Below are 19,967 nucleotides of genomic sequence, written 5' to 3' on the forward strand. Positions count from 1 at the left end.
CAGAGGGTAGTACTCATGGAAGTTTTATTCCATCTGTTCAACGTGGATGGGTAGAAGGGGCGGATTCACATATCTACCTAAGATATAACTGCATGCAAAGTTTAGTAGCAATCTTGCATGTCTCTATGGGGTCATTTTTTTTGTCAATGAGTATAATTTTATGACGTGATGAAATGAGAGGTCCCGCCGTCTCCTCCTCTCGCTGCTCGGCTGCCCCGCTGATTGCTTCCTCCTGACTGTGGCGTCCCTGCTCTCCGGTCCGGCTTTCCTGCTTTCTTGCTCGGTCTCCAGTGCCTGTCTGGTCTCTTCGTTTGCCTTCCTTGTGCCGCTTGACTGGCGCTGCCTGGGACTGACTCTACTTTCCTGCTTGGGCGCTTCAGACCGGCTTCCTCGCTCTGGCTGTGCTTCCCTGCTCTGGTTGTGCGCTTGGTTTGCGGGCTGCTTGGGGGTCGCTGGAGTCTGGTCTCTTGATGGCGTTGCCCTCTTTCCCCTGCCTGGACCGGACCCGTTTCGCTGGCTGTTGGCGGCTCTGGCTTCTTGTCTCCTGCTATTGCCTTCTTTGCTGGCGGGGAGCGGAACTGGCCTGGGCTGTTGGGTCCTCTGTCGCCTTGTCTCCCTGGGCCCGTTTCTTGGAGCCTCCTGGGTTGTCGGTGTGCCAGTGGCTGGGGGGGTGCTGGATCCTTCCCTCTGGATGGTCTCCTGCTGCACCCCGAGCGTTTATTCCTGTGAGTGGAGCTTGGGCCCGGGCGACTGCTTCTGCCGGTGATTTCCCGCTGCGCGGTCCTTGGGATCCCTAAATCCTGTGATACCACCCTTCCTACCCCCCAGCTGGGCGGACTGAAGGCCGGAAAAAGAAAGAAAAAAAGGAAAAGAAAGAAAAGAGGGGAAAGGAAGGAAAAATAAAAGAAAAAAAGAAAAAAAGGAGAGGAAGAGGAAAGGAGAAAAAGGATGGAGAAGTCTGGTGAGATTGTTCCACTGTTTTTTTTTTCTTTTTTGTCTTTTTTTGTGCTCACTACTGAATCCAATATTTAATCATCCATTGAACTAACTAAAGAACACAAACATACTGTTTTTCTGCCTTTATTACTGAATTAATCAACTAACCATCCATCTAATTAACTAAAGTTTATTAATTACTGTATGGTCTGAAACAGAAGGGGAAGGAAGGGAAAGAAGAGATTAAAGGAAAGAAAATTAAAAATTAAAAAAAAAAAAGCATAAAAAATAAATAAAAAAAAATTTAAATAAAAGAGGAATGGCTCCAAAGACCAGTAGGCGGACCTCTCTGGTCAGAAATCAGCTACTAAACCCTATAAAGGTCCTAAAATAGATCAATTCCTGAGGTCCCCAAGGGTTAATACTAGGGGTGCGCAAAAGGAGACAAGCAGTATTACTAAAAAAACTGACAACCCTGAGGGGCCTGAACTAGAGTCACAAAAAGACTCCCGCTACCATCAAAGGGAGGAAGACACAGAGATAGAAGACACCCTTGATACCAACCCCTTCCCATTAAAAGAGATATTAACAGCGGTGAAACAAAATGGGGACTTGATACAGGCCATTACATTCCAACTTGGGGCAATCCAGGCCGATGTGAGTTTGATCAGAGATGATCTGTCTAAAATCCGAGAAAGAGTTGGTAAAGTAGAAAGTTCGGTGGCTACTATACAGAATGACTCTGAGAAAATTAACTTAGTGATGTCCTCTCTGAAGTCAGACGTCAATCTCCTTAAGGAAAGGTGGTGGAGCTGGAAGATAGATCACGGAGATATAACGTGAGGATCATGGGAATTCCAGAGGGTGCGGAAGACAACAACCCCGCCCAATTTTTTACAGACGATGACCGTGGAAAATTTTGGGAGAGAACACTTCTTGGTAGAAAGAGCGCATCGGGTACCAGGTGGTAAAATTATTCCGGGGGGACAACCACGGACATTTCTTGCTAAAATGCTTAGTTCAAGAGATAGAGATATGGTACTAAGAAGGGCGAGGGAATGTCCTTCTGTGTTATATGAAGGAAATAGACTGGCCTTTTTCTCAGACTTTTCAAAAGAAGTGCAAGAAAAAAGGTGCTCGTTTACTAATGTGAAAAAGATTCTAAGAGAAAGGAAAATTAAATATTCACTTATTTTTCCGGCCAAATTACGGATTATCTTCAATGATTCAACTCTTTTTTTGATACGCCGGACAGAGCCATGGATTTGCTCGAACAAAAGAACATTTGATCTATTTATCTAGGGCTTTGAGGAGAATAAGAACTTGCAGTCAACATTCTTTGTCCTTTTTTCTTTTTTTCTTTTTTTTTGGATTAAATAGCGGGGAGGTGCCGAGCAGACGGGGTGGGGGATGGTCATAGGTGAGAGATCTGCTGCAACAGCAGTGGATTACTTGGTTTGGAGGAGGGGGATTGGGAGGGATTGGGGTTGGATTGGCTGCGATGCGTCTAGTGTGGGGAAGGTTTTTTTTTTTTTTTCTTCTTTCTTTCCCCCTTAATGTTTATGCTTAATGCCTATCAGAATTATCACTTGGAATGTTAGGGGTCTAGGAGATAAAAGAAAGAGACAAGTGGTTTTTGACTGGATGCGCATACATCTCCCATCAATTGTATGTCTGACCGAAACACATCTTACCTGGGAGACCTCTAAGTTGGCCACCAGGGGATGGGCTGCCCACACGTACCACTCTACCTTTTCCAGTCACTCTAGGGGAGTGACAGTGTTTGTTCATAAAACAATTGAATTTGTGGGGGAGGCATCATCTGTTGACCAACAGGGGAGATTTGTATTCTTATATTGTAGGTTGGCCGGGAAGAGGTGTATTCTGGCCTTTGTCTATATTCCACCTCCTTTTTCCTTTTCAGTTCTTAATTCCCTGTTAACATTTATGGATAAATGGCCAGAATGCCCGACTTTGATTATTGGTGACTTTAACTGTGTGATCAACCCGGTGACAGATAGGGTTTCTATGGGTGTCGAAGGAGGGGCCACCGTCCAGGGGTCTCCCTTGGAACGGTTTTGCTCTGAGGCTGGGTTTGAAGACGTCTGGGGAAGTCTGGGCCGGGGAAAAAGGGTTTTCTCATGTATTAATAAATTAGGGAAATCCATGTCCAGAATAGACCATGCTTTGATCAATAAAAAATATGTACGACATGTAAAACGAATGAAATATGAAACTAGGTCATTTTCAGACCACCTGCCATTATTCCTTGAGTTTTGCTTGACCCATGATAAACAAATAGTAAGGCCTCCCTTTAGATTGAATCCCTATTGGTTGTCAATAATAAAGAACCATGATACAATACATGGGGAAATTGATCAATTTTGGGAGTCTAATCATGGGTCTACTAGGATTCAGGTGGTATGGGATACTTTAAAGGCCTATATGAGGGGAATAATGGTTAGTAGTATCGCAAATCTGAGAAAGGAATATGGGGTAAATGAGGAAAACCTAAAAAAACAAGCCTCCTTAGCAACACAAACTTTCTGTATAAATCATTCAGAGGAAAATAGGGAAATAATGCAGAAGTCTACACAAGCATATGCCAACTTTCTGTTGGAAAAGGCTCAACACAGCTTATTTTTCAAGGGTCAAAAACACTTTACAGAGTCGGGGCGACCAGGGAAACTCCATTCCAGAGTGATCGCAAGTCAGGATCCTAAAAAGAACATAGACAATATACGTCTGGCCAACGGGAAGACCGTGACTGGCCAAGACTCCATAGAGGAGGCTTTTCTTGATTATTTCTCTGACATTTATACAGCCGATGGTGAGATCACGGAGGAAAGGATGGATTCTTATCTGGATGATATCGTCTTTCCTACTATTACGGGTCCCCAGAAAAAGGCACTTGAGGCTGATTTCTCTATTCAGGAGTTTGAAGGGGCAATTAAATTGTGCTCGACCAATTCCGCCCCCGGTTCAGACGGACTTCCATATGAATTTTATAGCAAATACAGGGAGGTAATTTTTTCCTAAACTCCTGGAGGTCTTTGTTGAATCGGAGGCGGAGGGGAATTTGCCGGGCTCAATGATGGAAGGTGTAATAATTCTAAAAATGGAGTAAGTTAATTATATTAAGTTAACTGTCTGATGTGTGCATTTTTTACTCCTTTGTATACTAATAAAGTTGTTGAATTAAAAAATAAAATAAAAATGAGTATAATTTTATTTAGCTAGTTTTGGATATTAAAGTTATTATAATTTTTTTTCATTTTTCCATGTCACTATTTATGTTCAAAAAACCTAATAAAATCAACAAGTATTTTCACTCTGACCACTAAGCCATCAGAATAGACTCAACCTTCCTGCTCTGTAGAGATCACTTCTCAGCAATCATTGCATTATCACTAAAGGACCTTATTACAAAGAAAGGTAACATCTCTATTATAATGTAAAAGGTAGACAGAACAGGATCATGCCATTGAGTATAGAAGATAGACACAGTTTAGTTCGAGCTTCCTCCTCTCCCGCAACACTCTCATAGAACTTAATTAACTCCAAAAGAATGGCTGTCGCCAGCCAAAATGTGCACCGCACGGCCACAAATTCATAAACTCCTATAAATGCGCAGCACGCCAGCGGTGATGTTAATGCAAATAATTTTATTGAACATATACAGTAGGTGAACCCGATTTTGTGTCAATCTCGCTGTATTTCTCGGCGAGATTGAGCACATACGAGCCCCATCGCGGGAGCCAGCGCCGAGCTGGCTTGCCGCGATGGAGACAGAGCCGTCATAGAAGCGACGGGAGATCCGACTTGGATTCCCGCCAATTCTACACGTGTGCGGCGTTTGTTATGAATCCTGAGGGGGAAGTCCCCGCCGGATTTTAAATAAAAATCCGGCCTGGGTCCCGCCCTCAGGAGCATACCGGGCCCTTAGGTCTGTTATGGGTTGTAAGGAGAGCCCCCCCTACGCCGAAAAAAACAGCGTAGGGGGTCCCCCTACAATCCATACCAGACCCGTATCCAAAGCACGCTACCCCGGCCAGCCAGGAAGGGAGTGGGGACGAGCGAGCGCCCCCCCCCCCCTCCTGAGCCGTACCAGGCTGCATGCCCTCAACATGGGGGGTTGGGTGCTCTGGGGCAGGGGGCGCACTGCGGCCCCCCCACCTCAGAGCACCCTGTCCCCATGTTGATGAGGACAGGGCCCCTTCCCGACAACCCTGGCCGTTGGTTGTCGGGGTATGCGGGCGGGAGGCTTATCGGAATCTGGGAGCCCCCTTTAATAAGGGGGCCCCCAGATACCGGCCCCCCACCCTAAGTGAATGAGTATGGGGTACATCGTACCCCTACCCATTCACCTGCAAGAAAAGTGGTAAAAACACAAATAAACCACACAGTGTATTAAAATATTTTATTTTTCTGCTCCGGAGGCCGCCCCCTGTCTTCTTTATTAGCTCTTTTACCAGGGGGGGCTCTTCTTCTTCCGATATCCCGACGGGTCTTCTCCGCTATCCGGGGGGTCTTCTCAACTCTCCGGGGTTCTCCTTCTGTCTTCTCCTTCTGTCTTGTTGTCTCCTTCTGTCTTCTGTCTCCGGGGTTCTCCTTCTGTTTTCGCCTCTCTCTGTTGTTGACTCGGCGCACCCCGGTTCTTCGTCTCGCGAGACTCGGCGCACCCCGATTCTTCGTCTCGCGAGACGTCTCGCGAGACGAAGAATCGGGGTGCGCCGAGTCTCGCGAGACGAAGAACCGGGGTGCGCCGAGTCAACAACAGAGAGAGGCGAAAACAGAAGGAGAACCCCGGAGACAGAAGACAGAAGGAGACAACAAGACAGAAGGAGAAGACAGAAGGAGACAACAAGACAGAAGGAGAAGACAGAAGGAGAACCCCGGAGACAGAAGACAGAAGGAGACAACAAGACAGAAGGAGAAGACAGAAGGAGAACCCCGGAGAGTTGAGAAGACCCCCCGGATAGCGGAGAAGACCCGTCGGGATATCGGAAGAAGAAGAGCCCCCCCCTGGTAAAAGAGCTAATAAAGAAGACAGGGGGCGGCCTCCGGAGCAGAAAAATAAAATATTTTAATACACTGTGTGGTTTATTTGTGTTTTTACCACTTTTCTTGCAGGTGAATGGGTAGGGGTACGATGTACCCCATACTCATTCACTTAGGGTGGGGGGCCGGTATCTGGGGGCCCCCTTATTAAAGGGGGCTCCCAGATTCCGATAAGCCTCCCGCCCGCATACCCCGACAACCAACGGCCAGGGTTGTCGGGAAGGGGCCCTGTCCTCATCAACATGGGGACAGGGTGCTCTGAGGTGGGGGGGCCGCAGTGCGCCCCCTGCCCCAGAGCACCCAACCCCCCATGTTGAGGGCATGCAGCCTGGTACGGCTCAGGAGGGGGGGGGGGGGGGCGCTCGCTCGTCCCCCCCCCCTTCCTGGCTGGCCGGGTAGCGTGCTTTGGATACGGGTCTGGTATGGATTGTAGGGGGACCCCCTACGCCGTTTTTTTCGGCGTAGGGGGGGGCTCTCCTTACAACCCATAACAGACCTAAGGGCCCGGTATGCTCCTGAGGGCGGGACCCAGGCCGGATTTTTATTTAAAATCCGGCGGGGACTTCCCCCTCAGGATTCATAACAAACGCCGCACACGTGTAGAATTGGCGGGAATCCAAGTCGGATCTCCCGTCGCTTCTATGACGCGCTTGCTGGGATGTGCTGTCACTATCCCAGTGAGTGCGAGATCTCGGCCGAGTATCAGCGCGACGCTGTCGTGCTAAAAACACAATGTCAGAAACACCTACTGTATGCAAAAAAATACAATACAAAATTTTAAAACCCAGAAGGGAAGTACAGACAAGTGTGGATGAAAAAATACCCCCTATGGCCGGTATATATATCAGTGCATAATAGTATTAAGTTGCCACTGCTCATGTGTTACATCGGAAACCCCAGCAACCATGCTGCAAACAATAAAAGATCAAATCAAAAGTGATAATGACAATGAATTTGTCCAAAGTTATGTCAATAAACACAACACTGTATCAAGAAAACTCCAAGTTGGGTCACCTCAGTGGAAACAAAATCACATCTCAGGTGGAAAATGCCAATCTGGGAGACTGAGGAGATCCAAGAGCATCAATGGTATGCAGCACAGTTAGGGTACCGACGGTCACAAAAGCAGCATTTAAAGGCATGTACATTACATAGAAACACTACAACCAACCTGGCCTAGGGGGAACAACCCGACGACCGTTTCGCTCTCTGGCTTTTTCACAGGGCATCATCCACACTTGTCTGTACTTCCCTTCTGTGTTTTAAAATTTTGTATTGTATTTTTTTGCATATATGTTCAATAAAATTATTTGCATCAACATCACCGCTGGCATGCTCTCATAGAACTTAGTGGATCATTTTGTACTTGAGTTTTGAGACTGTTTTATATTTCATTTATGTCCTGTTGCCAAATGTAACACTCATTTCTACAGCTGATTAAGATGCAAGATGGCTGCCGTCATAAACATGTAACAAAAATATTATGAAAAATATATGATCAGAAATTAAGCCAACTCGCAAAGCTAACTACTAGCTGTGTAATTTCTTTCTTTCTTCCATTGAACACAATAAACTACCAGGAAGCCAGTTTAAATGTAAACGTGTGAATAGCTTTTCATACTATATACTTCACAGACCATGTGAATGAACATACTGTATATGTGCCTTTGTGTGTGTGTGTTATTGGATGAATGTAGTTGAAAAGGCTAATACAACATGTTAAAAAGGCTACACAAAACTTTATTTATACAGGTCACTTGTGCATGAATTTACTGAACGTAATGTCATGCTGAGAAAATGTAGTCTTTTATAAAAAGTCAATGTAAGATACCTTTGACTTTCTCTTTTCCTTTCATGTCTGTCACATTTGCTGCAATTATAAAAACAATGAATCTATTAATTAAAGTGCATCTAATGAACAGAGCAATGCAGTTATCACATAGAAATAACTAATATGGTCACTTCCATGCATTAATATTAAACATGTCTACAAAAACAAATATAAATTGTCTCTAGTTGGCTAATTGGCTTCACTTATTTGATAAAAGAGTCCTTTCATTGTACTGCAACTGGTATTTAATAAAATACCTTCTGTCTTTGCAGGTTTCTCTTCAGCTATTGTGGCTAATTACATGAAAATAAAACAGAATGCAAAATTAATATATTCATTCACAAAACAATTCAAAGTATAAAAAGTAAAACATAATTCTTTGTTACCTGTCTTTTTCTTAGATTTGTCTTCGGTGATGTTTTTTGCAGCTAAATCAAATAAACAGGTTCAGCTATAGTGACACTACTTTACATAAAATATCAGCCACTATATAAGCAATTCCTCAATAAAAAGCTATTAAATTAATCACTCTTGTAAGCTTAAGATTTAGGAATTATATATTATTATATTATATTATATATTATATATAAGTTTGTCTGTTGGCTTTTAATTGCCAACATATTCTACAGCACTGTACAAGATGATATATCCACTTTTTATTTAGATTTCAACAGTTTTTTTCTTTAAAAAAGTGGAAAGGTGTCACTCAGTTAATGCTCAGGGTAATTTTCTTCAGCAGGTAACATAAAATGTTGCCCAGCACATCCTATGGGCCTGCACTGTAATTCTTTGTATCTCTAAATACCGTATATACAAAGCACACAAAGATGTTCCTACTGATTGCTAATAGGAAAAAAATGCACTGCATGCATTATTATATTATTAGTGTTGTCGTCCCACTTATTACTGTACTTGGATGCCATGTGGCGGAGCATGCTGGTGGTGGTGAGGTTGCTAGTGTTCACGCCACGGCTCATTTTGGTATGGCACAGGTTGCAAACTACTATTCGTTTGTCGTCCGCACTTTCCTCAAAAAAGCGCCATACTGTGGAACACCTTCCCCTTGGCAAAGGAGATTTCCGCAAAGGAGTGCTCCGTGGAACAGTTGTGGGCCTGTTTGGTGTGGCCCACCTTCTCCCTTTTGCCACCCCACTGCCTCTTCCAGCCTGTTGCGGTGCTGAAGATCCATCCCCCTCTGTGCTGCTGTCCTCGCTCGGCTTTCCACCTTCCCAGGTTGGGTCAGTGACTTCATCGTCCACCACGTCCTCTTCCACTTCCTCACTCTGCTCATCCTCCTGACTTGTTGACCTAACCACAACCTCAGTTATTGACAATTGTGTCCCATCCTCATCATCAACCTCTTGAGACAGTAATTGCGTTTGACTTGTTGTCAACTGTGTCTCATCATCATCCACCTCATTAAACAGTAATTGCCGTTCCCCACCGTCATCTTCTTGTGACTGTGGATGATCAAGAGTTTGGGAATCAGGGCGCAAGATCTGTCCCTCTTTAAGTGTGTTTGGCGAGAGGGCCAAATCAAGGAATGGTGCTGAAAAGAGGTCCTCGGAATATCCGAGTGTGGGATCACACTCTCTATGGTGGGAAGAAGGAGGATCAGGGTAAGGATTGTGTTGAGCAGACTCTTGGCTACTGAGACTGCACTTGGTGGAAGACAGGGTGGTGCTTAACCCACTGGAAGCATTATCTGCTGCAATCCAACTGACCACCTGGTCGCACTGGTCTGACTGGTGTCCTGTGCCGCCCTGCAGACTGGGAAATGATGCTAGGTATTGCTAATCATTGTTTTTCTTGTGTTCTGGCAGCAGGCACAGTTTCACCGCGCCCAGGGTCACGGCCTCTGCGTGCAGCATCAGCAGCACGGCCACTTCACCGTCCCTTACTGCTCACCTTATTCATATTAAATGTTATATATGCTTGAAAGTATGTCACACGTACAGTGCCTGAAGATTTGGAAGTGTATGGGCAAACAAATTTAAAAAGGTATTTGGGATGTGGAAACGTCACACAAGAGATATCCCGCAGATAATGTCAATGCTGTCACCAGCATCTAATAAAAAATACAGGGAAAGTCACAGGTTTCTTTGGATAAGGAAACGTTATACAGGAGAGGTACCACCAGTTATGTCACTGTCCGCAGCGTCTACGGAAAAAGTACACTGTATGTCACAGATAAAAATTCTATGCTCACACGTTACACTGTATATGTGGCACTGATAATGTCACTGTCAGAAGTGGACACCGTCTATTGAAAAAGTACACTGTATGTCACAAATAAAATTTTTAAGTGCACACGTTACACTGCAGATGTGGCACTGGTAATGTCTAGTGTTGAGCGCGAATATTTGAATAATGAATTTTTTTATCGAATATCGCAACTTCGCAAATTTGCGAATATTTTGAATATAGTGCTATATATTCGCTATATCGAATATTCGTAATTTTTGAACATCTGAAATTAGTCATTGGCCCACAAGCAACTTGAGCAGGAAGGAATCATGTTTTCATATGGAAAAAAAATTGCAGAATATTTAAAAAACGAAAATATAGCAAATATATTCGTTATTTTGAATATTCGTCTTTTATTTTTTTCCCAATCTGTACAGTTGTTCGCATACTCCTCCCCGACAAGCGTCCCTGTCACCATGGGAACACCTGTGGGTTAGAATATACTATCAGATATGAGTTTTCCCTGAGATCGGGAAAACTCACTTCCGATGGTATATTCTAACCCACAGGCGTTCCCATGGTGACGTGGACGTTTGTCAGGGAGGAGTATGCCGAACAACTGTACAGGTTGAAAAAAAAAAGGCGAATGTTCTAAATAATTAATATATTCGCTATATTGCTATATATTCGTTTTTCTGAATATTCGTCATATTCCAAAACAGGAATATATAGTAATATAGTAAATATTCGCTAAATACAAACATAGAGCAATTTAGCTATAATCTTTTTTTTAAGAGTCTTAATTTTTTTTAAATGTGAAGTTCAGAAGAGAAAAAAAGTTGCAACTATTAGGCCCCTTTCACACGGGCGAGTTTTCCGCGCGGGTGCAATGCGTGAGTTGAACGCATTGCACCCGCACTGAATCCGGACCCATTCATTTCTATGGGGCTGTGCACATGAGCGGTGATTTTCACGCATCACTTGTGTGTTGCATGAAAATCGCAGCATGCTCTATTTTGTGCGTTTTTCACGCAACGCAGGCCCCATAGAAGTGAATGGGGCTGCGTGAAAAACGCACGGTTGCTAGCAGATGATCGGGATGGGGACCCGATCATTATTATTTTTCCTTATAACATGGTTATAAGGGAAAATAATAGCATTCTGAATACAGAATGCATAGTACAATAGGGCTGGAGGGGTTAAAAAAATAAAAAATAAAAATTAACTCACCTTAATCCACTTGTTTGCGCAGCCGGCATCTCTTCTTTCTTGTTGTGTGAGGAATTGGACCTTTGATGACGTCACTACGTTCATCACATGGTCCGTCACATGATCCATCACCAGAAAAAGAAGATTATAGCACTATATTAGCTAAATTGATCTATTCTACATTAGTTTTTTCGAATATTCGCTATATAGCAAGAAGCAGGGTGGAATCAATCCTTATATTGGAATCGGGAACGTTATGAAAGATCGCGTGAGGACCCGATCTTAAGTAATCGTGTCACGTGTTATGTGCTCTGGTTTCGCTTTCGCTTTGGCTACTAGTGGAGTTTTGGCAGTCTGCCTGAAATAAAAATCGTATATAGAAAATGGTGTGAATTCTCTTTCAAAAAGAAGAAGAATGTCTTCTCACTGTAAGTAATATTGCATTACAGCACTGTATTTTATTACATATTGCACTAATGGCAAACAATATTTTGCAACACTTGATCTATGTATAAATTATTTATATGTACTGTAGATCGAGTGTTGCTAAATATTTGTGTATGCGAATAAGAACTACAATGATACCATTTTTTTATTATTTTTTTCCTCCGCCGCCCGCTCCCCCCCTCCTCCCCCAATAGTAGATACTACTGATTGGTGCACTGAGTATTCTTGTTACTTCGCAGCACTATGTCAGTAGCATGTATGTATGGACAGCAGATAAATATCTATCACATGCACATAGCACGTCCATTTTCCTGCCATGCAATATATACCACACACACAATATATATAGATTTAATTTTATGTCCATGAGCTTTTTTTGTCGGACCAAAAGGATTTGCTGGTTCATTTAGCATTACCCTGGGTGCACCATGGGGAGCGAACCAGCAGTACACCCAATACTGCACCGTCACTTAACTAGACAGGTACATCGCAGCTTATCTGGCCAATATCTGATTGCTCAGACCTCACACACATACAATCGCAATACAATCCGACCCTATAACGGTAACATTAAATCTAATATTTCCCCTTCAAAGACGTAACTACTTTTTGCTTTTTTGTAGATGATTTTTTTTTTAATATTTGTATAATAAAAAAATTTGGATTATATGCTTGCATCTTTATCGTTCAGCGCTTTCCATACATAACACGACTCATAAAGCATGTGTGTTAACTCTACTACATCTGCATTTCATCCCTTTTCAAATGATTACTTAATACCTGGTGTGACATGTACAAAATCTTCCGGTTACATCATACATCTCCACCTCACTGAGATTGTATATATATAGTTATACACACAGCGCGGTACTGATGTATGATGTCACCGGATGTTTTCATACATTTCACACACACATAAATATATATAGGTCTTTTTGTTTATATATACATAAACTGCAATCATCATTCAGTATTCCGGTCAAAGTCCCCGACCATTACATACATCCCCCACACAATTTGCATGGGATTCAAGATTTTATATATATATATATATATATATATATATATATATATATATATATAAAAAAGGACGTATGTGTGTATGTATGTGTGTATGTACAGTGCTGCCCATAATTATTCATAACCCTGGCAAATTTTGACTTAAAGTTACTTTTATTCAACCAGCAAGTAATTTTTTGATGGGAAATGACATAGGTATCTCCCAAAAGTTAATAAGATGATGTACAAGAGGCCTTATTGTGGAAAAAAAACATTTCTCAGCTTTTATTTACATTTTAGCAAAAAATACAAGATGTTCCGCACTGTGGAAAATCTGAGAGGACGTGGTCGGAAGCCAAAAGTGACACCTGTGCTGGCCAGGAGGATAGTTAGAGAGGTGAAAAGAATCCAAGGATCACCACCAAGGCCATCCTGGTGAATCTGAGCTCTGCTGGTGTCAAGGTCTCAAGGCAGACAATCCAACGGACACTGCACAATGCAGACCAAGGAGGACGCCACTACTCCAGATAAGGCACACACAAATTGTGACCAAAAATTGAATTGTTTGGTCACAATAATGTTTCCTTTATTTGGCGTAAAAAAGGAGAAGCCTTCAACCCAATGAACACCATCCCCACTGTCAAAGATGGTGGTGGGAACCTAATGCTTTGGGGGTGTTTTTCAGCCAATGGACCAGGGAATATAATCACAGTAAACGGCACCATAAAAAAAGAGCAATACATGAGGATTCTCAACGACAACATCAGGCAGTCTGCAGAGAAACTTGGCCTTGGGCACCAGTGGACATTTCAGCATGACAATGACCCAAAACACACAGCAAAAGAGGTGAAGAAATGGCTACCAGACAACAACATTAACGTTTTGAAGTCCAGACTTGAATCCAATTGAAAATCTGTGGAGGGAGCTAAAAATCAGTGTGATGGCAAGAAGACCCTCCAACCTAAAAGTTTTGGAGCTCATTGCTAAAGATGAATGGGCAAAAATACCTGTGGAGACATGCAAAAAGCTGGTCTGCAATTATAGGAAGCGTTTGATTGCTGTAGTAGCCAATAAAGGCTTTTCTATTGATTATTGAGAAGGGTATGAATAATTTTGGACTGGACACTTTTTGCTCAAATGTAAATAAATATAGGCTGGCTCACAGTATTTTTGCTTTAAAATTTATTGATACATTCAATCACAACAGCCTGACTGTGTCAGTATCAGCATACATATATAGACAAAAATGTGTAAATAGGTATATAAGTGCGGAGCTCACGCACAAAACCTAAATCACCGGAGTACTCCTAGGAATAAGACCTAATGGCTAAAGTTGGGCTGCAAGGGGTATTCTGTTGGACCGCTCATATGTCCAAGCTTTCAAATGTCAATTTACCGTATAGTTGGAACCGGAGGTTCTGCTTTGTCCCAATTATATTTTCTCACAGACGGACTCTGTGTTAGGATGTTGTCTGACAAAAATAGAAACCGCACTTGTTCCACTCAGTAGGGCTCCACTTACTTGTTGTTAGCGGAGCAAACCATCAGAGCCGCTCTCTCAGCGTCCCACGTGTCCAGCCAGGTAGTCGATCGCTGGTTTGTGACGCAGGAGTCTGAACCGTCAGACCAGCGGAAGCTGGTACAGCTGAGTTGAACCAGTATTGTCTGAACTCGTCAGGTCAGGAAGAGTGAACAGGATTTACCTTGTATTTGCGGCAATGCCAGATATAGCAACACAATGTCAGTCCACTTGGTGAGTCCTTAGTAGATAAGATCTTTGCATCGGTGTGGGACGTCTTGTATATTTTAAAAACGATTGCACATGAAATAATTGAAGAAAGTCCTCTTGCGTTTTTTAAAAACCGCACTAATAGCCAGGTCTTAATACACACTAGACGCGTTTCGGAACCAAGTTCCTTCCTCAGTAGATAGGTGTATAATGCTGAATACAGACACAGGTTGTTACTTTATATACCCTGTTTGGATTTGTTAAAAAATATGGGTCGGATGGCGGACTGGGCTAAACTGCACAGCCGTAATCTTCACCTTTAATGACAGACACAATGACCGACCGCAAATATATTGCTAAAAGGCGTCCTACCATCATGTTATAATTATATATGTGTAGGATACACATTAAAAAATAAACAATAAAGCAATTGAAACAATTTGAAATGTAACATATGCTGGAACGGCTGGACTCTAATATTGAGAGGTTTGATGGAAAATATGGGTCGGTTTTTGGACTGAGCCATCACAGTCTCAGTCATTACTCTAAAGTACATAGATAATCAATAAATTCCAGCACGTTACTGCATAGGCTACATTATGCAGATACACATTTATTTCATATTAAATATAAATATACATAATAAAAATTGTTGATAAAAATACAATAAAACTAATAATAAAAAAATAAAAAAAATAAAAAAAATAAAAAAAATAATAAAAAATAAATAAATAAATAATAATAATGATAAAAAGTGATAATAAATTACATGCTGGGATATCTGGTATGTGGCTTTAGGGTGAGAGGGGAAGGGATGCAGGAGGGGTCAATGCGCTGAAAAACAGCCCGGCATTGACTCCCCGTGTAAACCAACCCGTCTCCCCTATAGGAACCCGAAAATTTCAATTTCTGAGTTGAGACCTTGAGGCATCAAAGACCCAAACTCGAATATTTTCTTGGACTCCTGTCTGGACATTTTGGCCACAAAGTCGCCTCCTCTCCAGTCCTGTTTGACTGATTGGATAGCCACATAACTCATTTTGCTTGGATCACCTGCATGATATAATTTAAAATGCTTGGATAGAGGATGCGTTTCAGATTGTTTCTTGATATTATTAATGTGTTCAGATATTCTGGTCTTAAATACCCTTTTTGTACGGCCGATGTATTGCTTTGGGCATGGGCACTGAACAATGTAAATGACTGCCCTACTATTGCATGACAAAATTTCTTTGATTTCCCATTTGAAGTTGTTGGACGTTGATGTTATCTGTTTAATGTTTCTATCAAAGTGTGTCTGTCTACAATTTTGACAGCATCCACACCTGTAGAAACCTTTTAGGTTGGCCCATGGGGTTATCAATGATTTAGTTTGATATTTCCTTATTGTGGGAGCCACTTGTAGTCCCAAATTGGGAGCCCGGGTATACACCATTGGCGGATGTACCGGGAGTATAGGACCCAACAGTTTATCATCCTTTAGTAAATGCCAATGATTGTGAACAATATTACTCACCATTTTGTAATCTTTGTTGTATGGTAAGATTATTTTAGCTGCAATATCTGGTCCTTGAGTGGTGGTAAATACTCTTTTGGGTTTAAAAAATAGGGCTCTGTCAAGTTGTCTTACCCTTTGTATAGAGTTCTCCAATAATTTATTGGGGTACTCTTTTTGTAGGAACTGCATTTTCATGTTCAGTGCCTCTGCTTCGAACTGTCCATCCTCCGTACAATTCCTTCTTAAGCGCCTAAATTGGCTATAGGGGACATTCAAGAGCCATCTCGGAAGATGACAACTTGTGTTCAGAATAAAGCTATTTTTGGCCACATCTTTATGATAGGTGCTACAGGCAAAAGTTTCCTCTTTCTTTTCAATACGCAAATCCAGAAAGTTTACTGTATGTGGATCAATATTGGCTGTAAATTTCAAATTTAGTTTGTTAGTGTTTATGTTACTTATAAACTCCAACAAGGATGGATAGGATCCTCTCCAAATCAACAGAATATCATCTATATAGCGCCGCCATAGGACCAGGTCCGCTCCAAGCTTGGGAGTGATGGTATCTTGTTCCCAAGCTGCCATGAATAGATTGGCATAGCTCGGAGCGAACCTGGTACCCATGGCGGTGCCAGTGGTCTGTAAATAAAAATTAGACCCAAATTGAAAATAGTTGTGGTTCAGCACAAAATTGATCCCATCCAGTATGAACTGGAGTTGCTCGATCGCCAAATTATCTTTTTGTGACAGGATTTTGGACACTGCCTGTATGCCCTGATTGTGATTGATGCTTGTATACAAAGAACTCACGTCCAATGTAGCAAGCATCCAATCTGGGTGACAGTACATGTCTTCCAACATTTTCACTACTGTAGAAGTATCCCCAAGATACGAAGGGGTGTCTCTGACATAGGGTTGTAAAAACCTATCTAAATATTGAGATAGGTTGGATGTTAAAGATCCTATGCCAGAGACTATTGGCCTTTCAGGAGGGTTGACTGAATCCTTATGTATCTTGGGGATACAGTAGAAAATGGGTAATCTTTTTTGTGTGCCCAAGATGAAATTACATTCTGTATCGTTTAGAATTCCTGTTTCCTTTGCTTTATTGCACAACAATGTTAATTGTTTGCAATATAAATTTAAGGGATCCTCATGTAATTGAGTATAAGTTGTGCTATCAGACAACTGGTTCAAGCACTCTTTGTTATATTTTTCAGTGTCCAAGATCACAATCGCCCCTCCCTTGTCGGCTGGGCGTATTGTGATCTCCAAGTCTTTCTGTAATTGTTTAATTGCCTGTATTTCTTGTTGGGAAAGGTTTATATTTCCCTTTTGTTTTGGATTAAGTTTTCTTATATCAGCCTCAACGGCTCCTCTGAATGTAATCAGTTCTTTACTTAATTCCTGTTTGGGGTACATCCTGGATTTAAGTTTTACATCAACATGTTGATATTTGGTTGACACTATGTCAGGTTGATATACGCTGTTTTTCATAAAGTATTTTTTTTTTTCTAGTGTCTTAAATGTATCATACATGTTTGGTTGAGATATCCCCATATATTTGGGTGCATTATCTGAATTTTCAGAGAGGACAAATTTCTCAATAGTCTCCTCTTTTAACGCCATATATTGCCAAATATCAATTTTAAAATAATACACAATCTATTTATTAGATTATTTATTTTAAAATGGATATTTGGCAATATATGGCGTTAAAAGAGGAGACTATTGAGAAATTTGTCTTCTCTGAAAATTCAGATAATGCACCCAAATATATGGGGATATCTCAACCAAACATGTATGATACATTTAAGACACTAGAAAAACTGCTGATGCGAAAATTGAGGCACCAGTGGGAGGTCAGATCGTTAACCCATTATTTAAAAGCAGGGATTACCCCACAAGGGCTGACGCTATTTAAATCTCCAGCCTCAGACCTGTATGGGGAAAAATTTGATTCTCAATGGGAATGTTTTTTCAAAATTCAGTCCACCGCACTAGTACAACTAGTAATACAAAGGAGGGAGGAATTAATAATTGAGTTAGAGCAATTAATTAAACAAAAAAGGGCAATTATGGACACCTTTAGGAAAGATGATGAATATCTAAAACTCCAAAATGAACTATTTATGAAATTAGATAAAATTGAGCAAGAGATTATTGAGAAAAAAATTAAAAAATTCGCAATTACATCTAGAAAACAGATGAATGCTCAAAAAATCTCCACTATAAAAACTGGCGCTAATATAATAGGGGAGAAAAATGCCATAATTCCAGTTACTAACTATTCCAAAAATGGTTCTAATCTCTCTGATAATAAAATCAAAAACAATTCAGGCATAGATACAACAACAAATGCAGCCTACATTACACCGTCTTTTTTAGGGAAAAGTCCGAGATCAAAAAAACAAGAATATACAAAACACAAACCCAAACAAAATCAGCAGTATTTAAAACAGCACCAGAAAGGGGCTTATTCACAATCACTACAGCACAAAAATACTGCAGAAAAACAGACACCTCAGCCGAAAATTCCTTGGTCATTTTCCCTATCCAAGGAAGTATATCCACCACTAGAGTCACTCAAAGAACAGACAGTAGCAACACAAAAATTAGATCCAACACTGAATATGCGGCCAAAAATATTCACAGCACAGGCACAGATACACAACCCGTTCACACAATTAAACACAACCACACGCAAAAGAGAACACGAAGAAGCAGAAACAAACGAGGGTCCGCAACAAAAGATCACAGGAGATAATGTAATAAATTTGAGCACAAGGGAATTAACCCCTTCACAAAAATCATTACTGTCAAAAGGGTTAAAATTTGCCCCGAGCACTAAACTCAACAAATTTGATTCATATATTGCTATTGAAAAATATATTAAGAAACTATGTTGTAAAAAATACTTTATGAAAAACAGCGTATATCAACCTGACATAGTGTCAACCAAATATCAACATGTTGATGTAAAACTTAAATCCAGGATGTACCCCAAACAGGAATTAAGTAAAGAACTGATTACATTCAGAGGAGCCGTTGAGGCTGATATAAGAAAACTTAATCCAAAACAAAAGGGAAATATAAACCTTTCCCAACAAGAAATACAGGCAATTAAGCAATTACAGAAAGACTTGGAGATCACAATACGCCCAGCCGACAAGGGAGGGGCGATTGTGATCTTGGACACTGAAAAATATAACAAAGAGTGCTTGAACCAGTTGTCTGATAGCACAACTTATACTCAATTACATGAGGATCCCTTAAATTTATATTGCAAACAATTAACATTGTTGTGCAATAAAGCAAAGGAAACAGGAATTCTAAACGATACAGAATGTAATTTCATCTTGGGCACACAAAAAAGATTACCCATTTTCTACTGTATCCCCAAGATACATAAGGATTCAGTCAACCCTCCTGGAAGGCCAATAGTCTCTGGCATAGGATCTTTAACATCCAACCTATCTCAATATTTAGATAGGTTTTTACAACCCTATGTCAGAGACACCCCTTCGTATCTTGGGGATACTTCTACAGTAGTGAAAATGTTGGAAGACATGTACTGTCACCCAGATTGGATGCTTGCTACATTGGACGTGAGTTCTTTGTATACAAGCATCAATCACAATCAGGGCATACAGGCAGTGTCCAAAATCCTGTCACAAAAAGGGAATTTGGCGATCGAGCAACTCCAGTTCATACTGGATGGGATCAATTTTGTGCTGAACCACAACTATTTTCAATTTGGGTCTAATTTTTATTTACAGACCAGTGGCACCGCCATGGGTACCAGGTTCGCTCCGAGCTATGCCAATCTATTCATGGCAGCTTGGGAACAAGATACCATCACTCCCAAGCTTGGAGCGGACCTGGTCCTATGGCGGCGCTATATAGATGATATTCTGTTGATTTGGAGAGGATCCTATCCATCCTTGTTGGAGTTTATAAGTAACATAAACACTAACAAACTAAATTTGAAATTTACAGCCAATATTGATCCACATACAGTAAACTTTCTGGATTTGCGTATTGAAAAGAAAGAGGAAACTTTTGCCTGT

General features: G+C 41.3%; 1 protein-coding gene across 1 annotated transcript in view; it reads right to left on the reverse strand.

The window, feature by feature from the left end:
• Positions 1-19,967, reverse strand: part of LOC120999212 (titin homolog) — a 946,165-nt gene that overhangs the window by 121,761 nt on the left and 804,437 nt on the right. Inside the window, exons 75-77 of the mRNA XM_040430085.1 lie at positions 8,215-8,256; positions 8,086-8,121; positions 7,829-7,867 (exon numbers count right to left, since the gene is read on the reverse strand). Coding sequence (XP_040286019.1) covers positions 7,829-7,867; positions 8,086-8,121; positions 8,215-8,256 — 117 coding nt within the window. The remainder of the gene's footprint in view (positions 1-7,828; positions 7,868-8,085; positions 8,122-8,214; positions 8,257-19,967) is intronic.

Source organism: Bufo bufo, chromosome 4 (assembly GCF_905171765.1).
Source record: "Bufo bufo chromosome 4, aBufBuf1.1, whole genome shotgun sequence".
NCBI lineage: Eukaryota > Metazoa > Chordata > Amphibia > Anura > Bufonidae > Bufo > Bufo bufo.